The sequence below is a fragment of the Mauremys mutica genome, chromosome 3 (assembly GCF_020497125.1).
Source record: "Mauremys mutica isolate MM-2020 ecotype Southern chromosome 3, ASM2049712v1, whole genome shotgun sequence".
Taxonomy (NCBI): Eukaryota; Metazoa; Chordata; order Testudines; family Geoemydidae; genus Mauremys; species Mauremys mutica.
This window is the reverse complement of record NC_059074.1, coordinates 16,726,375-16,739,016: the sequence shown is the minus strand read 5'-3', so window position 1 is coordinate 16,739,016 and position 12,642 is coordinate 16,726,375. Positions and strand designations below refer to the sequence as shown.

Genomic DNA, 12,642 nt, shown 5'->3' with positions numbered 1-12,642 from the left:
GCTAAAGCCCTGCTATGTAGGTCTAAGCAGAAAGAGTGCACTTTTACTAGTCAGAAAGGTAAAATACCACACCAGTTACACAAGTCTAGATTTGATCAGTCTTTACCTGCCAGAGTCTTAGGTATGAGTGCCAGAAGATTTGGGGCCAATTGCTACCCTGAGACTGGTATTCACAGCCATCACTTACTTAACTGGAGACTACCTGTGGTTATCTGAGTGGGAAAAAATGGCTCTGAGGTTGTGTATGTACATCCATAAAGTAATTGTTAAGATAGACTTATAAGGACACTAGGATAATCAAAGCTTTGAAAAACTTTGACAGAATCTGTGTTCTGCAAATACTGAGTATTTTTAATTCAGAGAAGTTGGTTAGTTAATTTACTTTCTGTGCCACAACCCTCCTGCACAACCATTACAAGGATTTTTTTCATCAATTTTATTTTTATATTTTATAGCTTTACACTTCTGTTAGAAGCAGCAAATTACTTTACAGGAATTTTGCAGCCTTCAGTTTTGTGACTCGGATTCTTTACCAAATGTTTAGCCTTTACTGGGAAGCATGGCAGCTTGGTATGGCAAGTTTGTCTGCAAAAAGCACAGTGTATTCTGTGAAGAGAGATGAGCAAGAGTCTGAGATTAGCTTCTGCCTCCTCTGAGCACGAGTACCTCCAGGGAAAGAGAGACCTCCCAGTACAGAGTTTCCAATTGAATTCAAAGTAAGAAATGCCTGCGACTTTCAGTGCCTCACACTATAGAATCGTACATCCATAGCATGATTTTTCAGCTGGAGGTCTCTGTATCTGGTAAATCAATCCAATTAATCATCAGTCTGTCTTTCAGTGACTGGGCCCAAAATATTTCCAAAATTTCTGCCAAAGGTGGTTTAAATATTACATTTATGTTTGGACAAATTGTAGCTATCAAAAAGGAATATGAGAGGAAGACTATAGATGTTGCATTTTGAGTAAAAAGTTGGACACCTAGACTTCGTCTACACTAGAAAAGTAGGTCGACTGTCACTCAGAGGTGTGAAAAATCCACTCCGCTGAGTGGCATAGTTAAGCCAATTTAACTCCTGTTGTAGGCAGCGCTAGGTTGAGAGAATAATTCTTTTGTTGCTCTAACTACCAGCTCTCGGGGAGGTGGATTACCGATAGCAACCCCTCCCATCAGTGTAGGTAGTGTCTACGCTGAAGTGCAATAGGGGCACAGATGTAGCGTTTCAAGTGTTGACAAGTCCCTAGTATTATATGGTTTCTAACAGGATCAGCGGTTTATTGTATAAGCTTGGTCAATTCAAGCAGAATTATTTTTGTCTAATACAACTGGTCAAAACTTAAGAAGGAAATCTTTGCTTATTTGTAGATTTTTAGATATGCTTTTTTAAGGAAAACAAATTAATATGTGCAAAGAGGCATTCCTGTCAGCTACAGATGTGAACCTTTGAGACTGCTTATCTCTTCTGAGATGGAGAGGAGTTGTGAACAAAAAGCTGGTGGGCTTCATTTTATTCTTGCATGCACATGCATTGCTCCCATTGAAGTTTATGAGAACCACATCTGAGGACAGAATTTTGTCCAGTGTCTATACATAGTTGGTGGTGTAGAGTTGAAAAAAGTTTTATGCTCTCCTGGTTTTCAGACAGGAATTCTAGATTCAATGTGCATTATTGAGAACAGATGATGGGGTTGTCATGGTTTATCTCATTAAGTGGAAAGAAGGAAGATAACTGTTATAGAATTGATGTTCCTCATGTCTAGCTAGTGAACAGGAGCAGCAAACGGGAGTTTTGCGAGGGAGTTTTCCAGGTGAAGGAGGACTGACAGTTACCCTTGGGGTGATCTTGTTGTTTGTGTGTCTTGTGCGCTTGCTTGCTTGCAGTGTGCCTGATTAATTGAAGTTTATAGTGTGGTCTGTTTTGGGGGGGCCGTATGCTGAGCCCAACGGTTTGCTAGACAAAGCTGAGAGCTTCATAACGAAGCTCTCTAGCCTGCCATCCTTTGATCCCTAATTCCTTTAGGATCCCTTGACGAGGGGGGTTAGGGCTAACTCATGGAGAACAGGGCTTAAAAAGCCAGTTTGTAAGAGACCAAAGGAGCTAGCAAACAGGAGTTTTGGGAGGAAGTTTAGAGAGGGAGCATGAGAGCCAGATACACCTAATAAACATTCTCTAAAATCAGGCCAATAATCCTGCCCACCTGCTGATTTCCCCCCCCCCCAACCCCCCAAGTTCCTTCCCGATAAAGAACAAACAACCAAAAAGCCCCCAGCAAGAGTTAAAAAATAATGCAGGCAGAAGTCCAGCAGCAGAGTGAGGGCTATCCATTTTATTGCAGGAATGCAGCATGTATGATTGATTACCTGCCTTGTGGGCAGGTGGCATTTGTGTGCATTCAGTGAAAGCAGTTCTTGGCCCTCAGAGACAGAGTAGGAGTTCTTGAGACCAGAGTGGCTGAACTGGAAAAGCTAAGGGAGACCGGTACATAGATGAGGCTTTTGGGGATATAATGGAGTATTCCCACCCCTGTTCTGTGTTGAGCCCTTCTCCCCATCTGACAGTGTCTGTGTTGAGGAAGATGAATATCTTGGGGAAGGAGAGCATCAAGCGGGAGTAGAAGAAAACAATCCCATGGTTGGGATCCTCCTTCCAAAAGATGTCATGTTATTCTCTCACGCTGAGGATACCTCTCCGAGGAGGGGGACCCCTATTATTAGGAAGACAGGTAATAGTAATGGAGGATATGATTATTAGAAAAATATATAGTTGAGTTTTTGATGTCCTGGAGAACTGCATGGTGAATTGCCTGCCGGGTGTGAAGTTTGTAGATCTCTCAAGACATTTAGACTTATGTGCAGTGCTGGGGAGAAGCTGGTGATCATGGTACATGTAGGTGCCAGTGATATAGGGAAAGGTAGGAGAGAGGTGTTGGAGAACAAATTTAGGCTGGTAGGTAAAAAATTGAAGTCCAGGATCTCCATGGTAGCATTTTCTGAAATGTTCCCTGTTCCGCTTGCAGGGCTAATTAGACAGGTAGAACTGCAGAGTCTCAATAAGTGGATGAGACTGTGATATTCATAGCAGGGATTTAGGTTTATTAGGAATTGGGGAACCTTTTGGGAAATGAGAAGCCTGTACAGGAAGGATGGGCTCCATCTAAACCAAAAAGGAACCAAATTGCTGGCTTGTAAAATTATAAAGGTCGTAGAAGAGGAGTTCTTAGACTAAGGGCTGGGGAAAAGCCGACAGGTACAGAGGAGTATGTGATTTAGACAGACATCCCTTAAGGGATGATTTATTAAAGGGATAATTGTAGTAAAGAGGAGAGGACAGAAGTTAATGAAGTACAGGTTGGAACTGAAAAGAAACTGTCAAATGAAAGCGTCCCATTCAGTTACATAACATAAAGGCCAACAACTAAATATTGACAAATTTTATAAGTGCTTATATACAAATGCAAGAAGTCTAAATATTAAGATGTCTGGTGACTGGTATATAATGAGGATATTGATATAGTAGACAACACAGAAACTTGGTGGAACGATGATAATGGGACACAGTAAATTCAGTATTGATAAATGCAAAATGTATATTGGAAAACATAATTTCAACTGTACATACAAAATGATGGGGTCTACGTTAGCTGTTACGACTCACGAAAGAGAACTTGGAGTCGTTGTGGATAGTTCTCTGAACACATCTGTTCAGTGTGCAGCAAAAATAAAAAAAAGCTAACAATGTTAGAAACCATTAGGAAAGGGATAGATAATACAGAAAATATCAAATGTCACTATATAAATCCTTGGTATGTCCACACCTTGAATACTGTATGCAATTCTGGTCACACTATATCAAAAAAGATACTAAAATTGGAAAAAGTACAGAGAAGAGCAACAAAAATGATTAGGGTATGGAACAGATTCCATATGAGTAGAGATTAAAAAGACTGGGACTGTTCATCTTAGAAAATGGACGACTAAGGGGGGATATGATAGAGGTCTATAAAATGAAGAATGGCATGGAGAAAGTGAATAAGGAAATGTCATTTGCTCCTTCACATAACACAAAACCCAGGGGTCACTAAATGAAATTAATAGGCAGCAGGTTTAAAACAAACAAAAGGAAGTACTTCTTCACACAACACACAATCAACCTGTGGAACTCATTGTCAGGGGTGCTGTAAAAGTCAGGAGTATAACTGGGTTGAAAAAAATAATACTTTCATGGAGGGTAGGTCCATTAATGGCTACGAGCCAAAATGGTCTGGGATGCAACCTCATGCTCTGGTTGTCCCTAAACCTCTGACTGCCAGAAGCTGGGGATGGATCACTCAACAAATTGCCCTGTTATGTTCATTCCCTCTGAAGCACCTGGTACCGGCCACAGTTGGAAGACAGGGTAGATAGACCATTGGTCTGAACCAACATGGCTGTTCTTATGTCACAAAGCTGATTAGAATTTGGGCTGTTCAGACATGTCCTATCCCAAGACAAAATGTCATGGTTGAAGACTAGGACACTAATACATCCAGGATTGTGGGTGTGGAGTTAGACGGTGGTGGTACACTGCTAATAGATTAAATTTATTTTTTCCACTTTAAAGAAAATGGTAAATTAAGAATTTAGTGCATCAGAGGAAGCAGCAATAACAGCAGATATAATAGTTTGCTAGCAAGAATTTTAACAGCTGCATTTGCATTTAACTTCATGTTGTTTCATAGATTTTTTTTCAAAAAGCAGAAGCTCAGATTACTTTGATACCATCTCCTGATTTGAACAACATGATTGTATGAAGATCTGATGCAGCCTGCTTCTAATCCCAAATCCTCTCTGTCAAGGTCTAGTGCATCTTGAATACTGATCTTCTTGCATTATCTCCCTGGCTCATAGCATTCTAGAGAAGTTAGGAGTGTTGCTATAACTCTCACATCCTATGTGCTATAACATTTTTCATGTAGCACAGAAATAGTTCATTTATCTTCGTGTGTGTGACTGGGGCAATTTACACCTAAATACTGGTGATTGAGTGCAGGGCCGCCCAGAGGATTCCGGGGGCCCGGGGTCTTCGGCGGCGGGGGGCCCTTCCGTTCCGGGACCCGCCGCCAAAGTGCCCCGAAGACCCGCGGCGGGAGCCCCCCGCCGCCAAATTACCGCCGAAGCGCAGCCCGGTCTTCGGCGGTAATTCGGTGGTGGGGGGGGGTCCCCGCCGCGGGCCTTCTGGGCCCTTAGGCGGCGGGTCCCGGAACAGAAGGGGCCCCCCGCCGCCGAAGACCGGGCTGCGCTTCGGCGGCGGCGGCGGGTCCCGCTCCGGCCCCGCCCCCGGCCCCGGCGGGTCCCGCTCCTCCCCCCCGCCACCGGTCCGGCCCCGGCCCCAGCCTCTTACCGAGCGCGTCTCCGGCGGGGCCTGAGCTCCGTCCCGCTCAGAGCCGCGTGGTGCGGGGGCGGGGCGGGGCGCTCCACGCCGCGCGGCGGCAGCGGCCCCGCCCCCTCCCCACGCCGCTCTGAGCGGGGCGGGGCTCAGGCCCCGTTGGAGCTCCCAGCCCCGCCCCCTCACCACGTGGCTCTGGGCGGGGCGGGGCTCAGGGGCTCGGCCGGAGGCTGAGGCTCCAGGAGAGGGGTGGAGGCGGGAGCCTCCGCTCTTCTCTTGGGGGCCCCTGCGGAACCCGGGGCAAATTGCCCCCTTTGCCCCCCCCCTCTGGGCGGCCCTGATTGAGTGTTGCATAGTTTGACCTTCTACACTATAAATATATCAAAATTTGTAATTCTATAATTTGGGTAATACTTTCATTGTGAATAGATAGCCTATTAGTTCAAATCTGCTAGAGGAATTCCAGGAGAATAACTGTAAAGGCTTAATTGTCAGTATCTAGACTTTCAGGTCTCACTCATTTCCTGGAAGAAATAGAGCAATGGTTTTCAACCTGTGGCTCGCAGGCTGCATGCGGCCCAGTCAGCACACTGCTGCAGCCCTTGTGACAACCTCAGGGCAATACAGGTTGTGTGTGTGTGTATGTATGTATGTGTATATATATATATATATATATATATATTGTGTGGATGTGGCCCATATAACACATAAAATGCTTCATGTGGCCCACGTGGTAAATAGGTTGAGAACCACTGAAATAGAGGGTCAGTGTAACACTGTACATAATCCAGTATACAATTCTTTTCATTGTTCATTCTCTTTAATACTTTTTTAGAAGCTAGATAGACTAGTTTCAGATGTGTACTTTCTCGTGTGTTTATTTTTATTTTGCTTGTTTTATTGTTTGTATTTTCATAGCACCCTAAAGCCCTAGTCACACGCCAGCATACCATTGTGAAGATGACTTAACATTTCTGTTGCATAAGATAAAACCAAAGACCTGAATACACATGGTTAATTAAAACCCTTACGTCCTAAACGTCAAAGGAGCAGGGACTGTTTCTTGTACTACATCTTGCACAGTACTGAGCATTTGCACAAATACAATACTTGATACTGACATTTCTGATTTTGGCTTAAGTATAAGTTTCAGTAAAGACTAGAATATTTAAAACAAAAATGCTAATTTTAATACAGTATTTGCTCAGCGCATCTTAGCATTCAGTGGTTTCCTTCCTTCCTGTTTTGTATGAGTTTTATGTAAGTAAAAATGTATCCCATTTTGCATTATTTCATATCATATGCAAAAGATAGTTATGGAAGAAGTGAAATGAGGGCCTGATGCTGTACAAAAATTAGAAGCAAGTCTGCAGAAAGAATTTATTGTAGCAGTAATTTATTTTTGCACCTAGAGTAAGAAAGGTACCATATATACCTTCCTTATTTCCTGCTGAATGGAAACATGTAATTAACTTCTAACTTTCTTGGAACCTTGTAAAGTTTTATATGATTTGCCTCTTTACTTTTATTAGAAGTACATAACCTGGTTCTCCTATTGCTTATATGATTTATAGTAAATCATAATTAATGACACTGGAGTTCAGAGGGGTTTTGTAGGTGTAAGTCTAGTGTAAATGGGAGAAGAGTCAGGCCCCTAGGACAGAACAACCCAGTTGAAGACATCTCTGTGTTAGAAAATACAACTGAATCTTCTGCTTAGTTCAGTGGAAGATTTTTTTTTTTAAACCCTTCATTGTGTGTTGTGTGTGGTGTTTATTTTTATATATAAACCTTTTTCTGATTCAGGTTCCTCCCATTGTGAAGAGACTTTTTAGATAAAGTTGAACAAATTCATACCTCACTCTCCATTTCTGTGGTTGCAGAGTGAGTTCTGAAGTAGATGAATGTTAAGTCTTCTCTGGTAGTGTTTAAGTCAGTAACTTTTAATTGAGTTAATGGAGGTTTTTGGGGCCTTTTGTTCTGTAACCTATCCTTTGTCTCTTAAACCCTCATGTGATGCTGCGAGAACAGTGGTTGATGGAGGCATTTGAGTACCTCTCTGTAAAAGAGAGGAAGATGTTCTCTGTGAGGACCCCATGACTTTGAAACATAGTCCCTTTCCACTCTTTATCTGAAATAGCCCAAATTTGTTGATATTCAGGGCACCATGCATAGTTCATTTATTTATACAAGCTTATGGAAAGTGCAAAATGCCATCCCTTATGTGCCCTTACCAAAAGCTTGAGTAAATAGATGGACTGTGCGCTCTACCTTAAAGATTAGTCAATCACAGGTATGTCATATCATGTGGGAATTACAGAGGAAGGACATGGACTCAATGGACAGGTTATGGAACAGTAGGTTCCTAACATACATTAGTGAGAATCGCTGGCCTGAACTCAACCAGAGGAGGCTTAGCATTTTTCCACTCAAGATTGTTTGGGGGTGTGAGGGAGTTACTTGTTTCTTATGTGACTGTATATTTAATTTATTTCAGAGGTGTTGAGTGATCAGGATAGGTATTTTTGTGTGTTTTCATTGATAAAATTATTTATGTAAATTCTTTCCTTTTTAATTATAAAATTGCCAGATATTTTTGTAGAGGAAAATAATTTAAGAACATAAGAACATAATTTGCAAGTATGACGTAGATTTAGATTAACACCTTATAATTACTAGTTTTAAATAGTTAATCAAATGTTATATTCTCTTTGCTAGAGTTCATGATTAAACTATGACATGTTGAAATAATCTGTGACCCGATCTGAACATCTGAATTCACTTTGTGCAATATGGCAAACAGCTGTATTTCAATTCAAAGCTAAAACAACTGTAGTACATTGACCCGTTGAAGATTACAGTAGGTTTTCAATTCCATGTTAGCTGTATTTATTGGAGAAAATTGATTTGAGAGTGCTTCTGCTTTTGACTTTGTTTAATGTCCGGAAGAAAGGAAATAGAACATGTGGATGATGGGACTTTGATGTGTAAAGAAGTTAATTATCTAAACCATCAAACAAAATATGGGCTGGGGAAGTAATTATTTTAAAGGCTATGACAGGGCATGATGAGCTGTTGGTTCATGATGTCAAGAAAATGCTGTACACCTGCTTGATTTGAAAGTTAAATATTTTGGTTTTAGTAGGAAGACAGTGGTTTAATGAACGTGTAGAGCTGGTCCTAGTCCCTGATCCTGCAAAGATTTATGCAGGTAGGTAGTCCCATTTGATTTAATGGGACTGCTCATGTGTAAGTGTTTGCAGGACTGGAGCCTTAGCAAGTAATTGTGTTGACATAAAACATGTGGGCATAAATGACACCCTGAAAGTTACGCTTCTGGGTGGAACTCTTTGCAGGATTGTGGCCTATGTGCACAATTATTTTTGGAAGAGTCCCACTAAAGCAGGGAGGGATAGCTCCGTGGTTTGAACATTGGCCTGCTAAACCCAGGGTTGAGAGTTCAATCCTTGAGGGGGCCACTTAGGGATCTGGGGCAAAATCAGTACTTGGTCTTGCTAGTGAAGGCAGGGGGCTGGACTCAATGACCTTTTCAGGGTCCCTTCCAGTTCTATGAGAGAGATAGGTAAAGTCAGTAGGCTTGCTTGTATGCAAGGCAGTATTGCCATATTCAAATGTTCAAAAATCATTAGTTCAAAACTCATAAGATGTAACTTTTATTTGAGTCTGTTTGCTTTTTCGTTTCTGAGGTTTAGTGAGTTTCACTTTCAAGCTTTTCTCTTCAGCCATAAGGGCTAGAATTTTTTTCTTAAAAGGTGAGATTATCACATAATCCCTTGTCTCCAGGGTGGGGAGCTTTAAGTAAAGCAGCAAATATCATGAGAGTTGGCAATGCTGGTAAGGGATACCCATGTCTGTAACCATTATTAATGTGAACAAGGGATGCCTCATTGGCCCTTACTCAGTGCGTGGGAGGGAAATAAGACTGCATGCCATGCACTTAATTTTTGTTTGACAAGCCTAAATATTGTTACAGTCCCAGTCCTGCAGACACTTACATGCATGTATAACTTTACTCATGCAAGTGATTCCAATGGAGTTAATGAGACTGTGCTTACAATTAAGCATGCATGTTTTCAGGATTGGGGCCTTATCTTATTAATCATTAACTTTAATAATATTTTCTTTTAAAATTTTTAAGGGCAAGAAAATTCTAGCCAAAAACTAGTGTTAATGCTTTGCACAGCTTTACTGAATTGTAGTTCTACTTCTCTATGACCTTTTGATTTAAGAATTTTGACATTACCATAAGTGTGTGTATACATACTTTGAGTTATTAAAAATTAAACATTAACTGTTATATAAATCATAAAATAAAGAGTAATAAGCAAAATGTGTAAAACAAAAGCAAGAGTAAATAGACTCTTGATTTAAACTTCCAAGTCTGTAGGTCTTTGGTACATAATCCAGTTGCACCTCCAGTGTTTAGAAGCACTATGCTAGAAGTAACACATGATCTTTCTTTACACTTACAGACAAGTTTATTGTATTTTTTTAAACTCACTAATTTCACTGTTTAGGTTTGAGACTAATGGTAACTGCTGACTAAGGCCCTGGTCCTGAGAACACTTAAAAATGTGTGTGTGCCTACTCATATGACTAAAGTCAGACTTCAGTGTAACTAAATATGTGAGTAGAGTTACACATGTGCTTGTACTGTGAAAAGCTAAATTACAACGTTCTGGAAAGTAAGTGGAAGTCTCTTAAACTATACGTGAAAGCATTTCATATAAAACAGTTTACTCTAGTGTTTGAGATACAGGTGTATATTACAAGTTTCGCTTTGAAGCATCTCTGTGCTATGTATCCTTAACCTTTTAAAATTAACCATAATTATAACATTACCATGGAAAATATCTTACATATTCAAAAGACTTACTATCTTTTTTAAGAAAATGAAACTATATTGTAATGAACCACATGTAGCGTTAGTGTTGGAGAGAAGGCTTGGTATACACTTTGTATTGTTAAGCTTTTTTTTTTTTTTTTAAAACATAGGTTAAAGGTAAAATTATAACTGGGAAATGACTGACTGAAAATAAATATTAACATCTGCATTTTATTATCACAACTACTACTAACAACAACATAAGAAATGAGCAGATCTTGGATAAGTGAAGGTTTACCAGATCTTAGCAAACCAGACAGGAGAAAAAATATACCGTGAGTGTCTTCTGTTTATCAGAAGACGTTCATGGTGCCTGGAATGTTTTAGTGTCGCTAAATGTTGTTTGGCGGTAAAAACAAGAGACGCAAGAGTATCTGACTATTTTTGCTTAGAGAAATATACTTTGATAAGGTTTGACTCTTTATAGTGCTTCTAATGAGTGACATTTAAAACATGAACTTGGGTGTTTTTAATTATATTGAATCAGTTTATTAAGTTAATTTTATTATTTGGTGTTCTTCATGAAATATCCATGTTACACATTGTTCTTTGGTTAGTTTTCAATAAATTAAGATTATAGATGACATGATTTAAAGATATTTTGACTTGCATTTTAGTAGAGAGGAAAAATACATGAGCTAAATTAGTATATGTGATCTGGTTAGAATAGAACTGTGTCCAGCTTTCAACTTGGAATAAACTGTTTTAATTTCACAGGAATTCTGTCAGGAAAACCATCAAACATTTAAAAAAATTTTTGTTCATTTTGTATTCCTGCATTTTACAGATACTGGACCATACATAAAGCTGAAAATAGTGCAAAGTGGGTAAATACGATTTAAAGTTGAATATCTCACTGAGTTCATTCAGATTTCTTACTGGCTTATTTTTTAGGATTCAGTATTTGGTTTCAATACTGTAAGGACCTAAGTCACTCCAATGAGGATTAAGCTACAGCAGTGGTTCTCAATCTTGTTCCGCCGCTTGTGCAGGGAAGGCCCTGGCGGGCCGGGCCGGTTTGTTTACCTGCCGTGTCCACAGGTTTGGCCGATCGCAGCTCCTAGTAGCTGCGGTTTGCTGCTCCAGGCCAATGGGAGCTGCTGGAAGCGGTGCAGGCCGAGGGACGTACTGTCTGCCGCTTCTAGCAGCTCCCATTGGCCTGGAGCAGCAAATTGCAGCCACTGGGAGCTGTGATCGGCCAAACCTGTGGACGCGGCAGGTAAACAAACCGGCCTGGCTTGGCCTTCCAGGGGCTTTCCCTGCACAAGCGGCGGGACAAGTTTGGGAACCACTGAGATACAGTGAACTAAGGCCACTTTCCTTCTGAATGAAAGCTAGGTTTAATGCACTTTAACTTGTTATGTACATTAGCTTCACAGCTATATTTAATTCATCTTCTCTCTCTATGTAGACAAACTCTATATGAATAAAGTCCCTATGGGATTTGGTTGCTGCATGAGCTGAAGGTTATGCGCCTCTGTTGGAAGACTGGGCCTGTGAAAGCCACATATATGGCCCATAATAATGTGAGCTCTTGAATAGATACTGAGATAAGCTTGCATTGATGCTTTTTGAATGGCTCCCTGAGATTATTTAAAAAAAATAAGCCAGTGGAGAAGTGTGAACACAAATACATACCCAATACACACTTTCAATGACGGCTAGTTGCAGTGGTTTCGGACCATAGTTTATATTTTATGGATAATACAGGTGACAACTCAAATAGGCTTCTTTTCTCATTGAAAAGGCTTTATATGTACTGTATTTTCATTCAGGTCTTGCCTGAATTGCTTTTTTCCTTCTGAATCCGTAATGCAAAGCAAGCATACGTAGCAGTCACTAAGGGGAAACTATTACAATTATTATTGATTCCTCTTATATATCTATTTACTAAAATGAACAGTGGTTTTCTCAGTTTGTCGTGTAATAGAGGAGAAAATAATTTTCTTGCAGTGGTGAATGAAAGACATTATTAAATTCAACATGAAACATAGTATGGTAGGCTGGATATTTTAAATCACATATACTTTGTGAAGTGGTTTATAGTTGCTGCCATTTCCAAGATTCTCTGTTTATTAAATTAAATACGTTTGAAAGCTCTATTGTTTCTTTTTGTTTACTCAGATGAGCAATATTGCAGCTAGCCCGATGTCAAATGTTGCCTCTTCAAGCAGCGGAAGAGGGACAGGGAAATCAACAAGCTTTACTCCTGAACTGCAAAGTATGATGTAAGTAGCTATCCAAATATCTTGGACTGTTTGTGTTTTCAATGTGTGTTTTTTGTCATTCTCTAAGAAAATAGGGCAGAAGAAGAACAGATACGTATGATGGCTATTCCATTGTTTATATTTTTAAGACACTCTAGGTAAAT

The 12,642-nt window shown here is 40.3% G+C and overlaps 2 protein-coding genes across 18 annotated transcripts in view; one reads left to right on the top strand and one right to left on the bottom strand.

Annotated features, from left to right (window-relative positions):
- SUPT3H (SPT3 homolog, SAGA and STAGA complex component) overlaps positions 1 to 12,642 on the top strand; it is a 455,041-nt gene that overhangs the window by 7,846 nt on the left and 434,553 nt on the right. For 7 of the 9 annotated variants that reach the window (XM_045009237.1, XM_045009238.1, XM_045009239.1 and 4 more), the window contains one exon: positions 12,396 to 12,499. The exons of 1 other annotated variant lie outside the window; for it this stretch is intronic. In XM_045009237.1, the coding sequence (XP_044865172.1) occupies positions 12,396 to 12,499 (104 nt within the window). Of the gene's footprint in view, positions 1 to 11,076; positions 11,095 to 12,395; positions 12,500 to 12,642 lie in introns of those variants that run through there. One more of the 9 variants, XM_045009243.1, reaches the window with a different exon arrangement.
- The window catches only part of RUNX2 (RUNX family transcription factor 2), a 486,380-nt gene that overhangs the window by 331,596 nt on the left and 142,142 nt on the right, over positions 1 to 12,642 (bottom strand). The gene's annotated exons all lie outside the window — the stretch shown is intronic.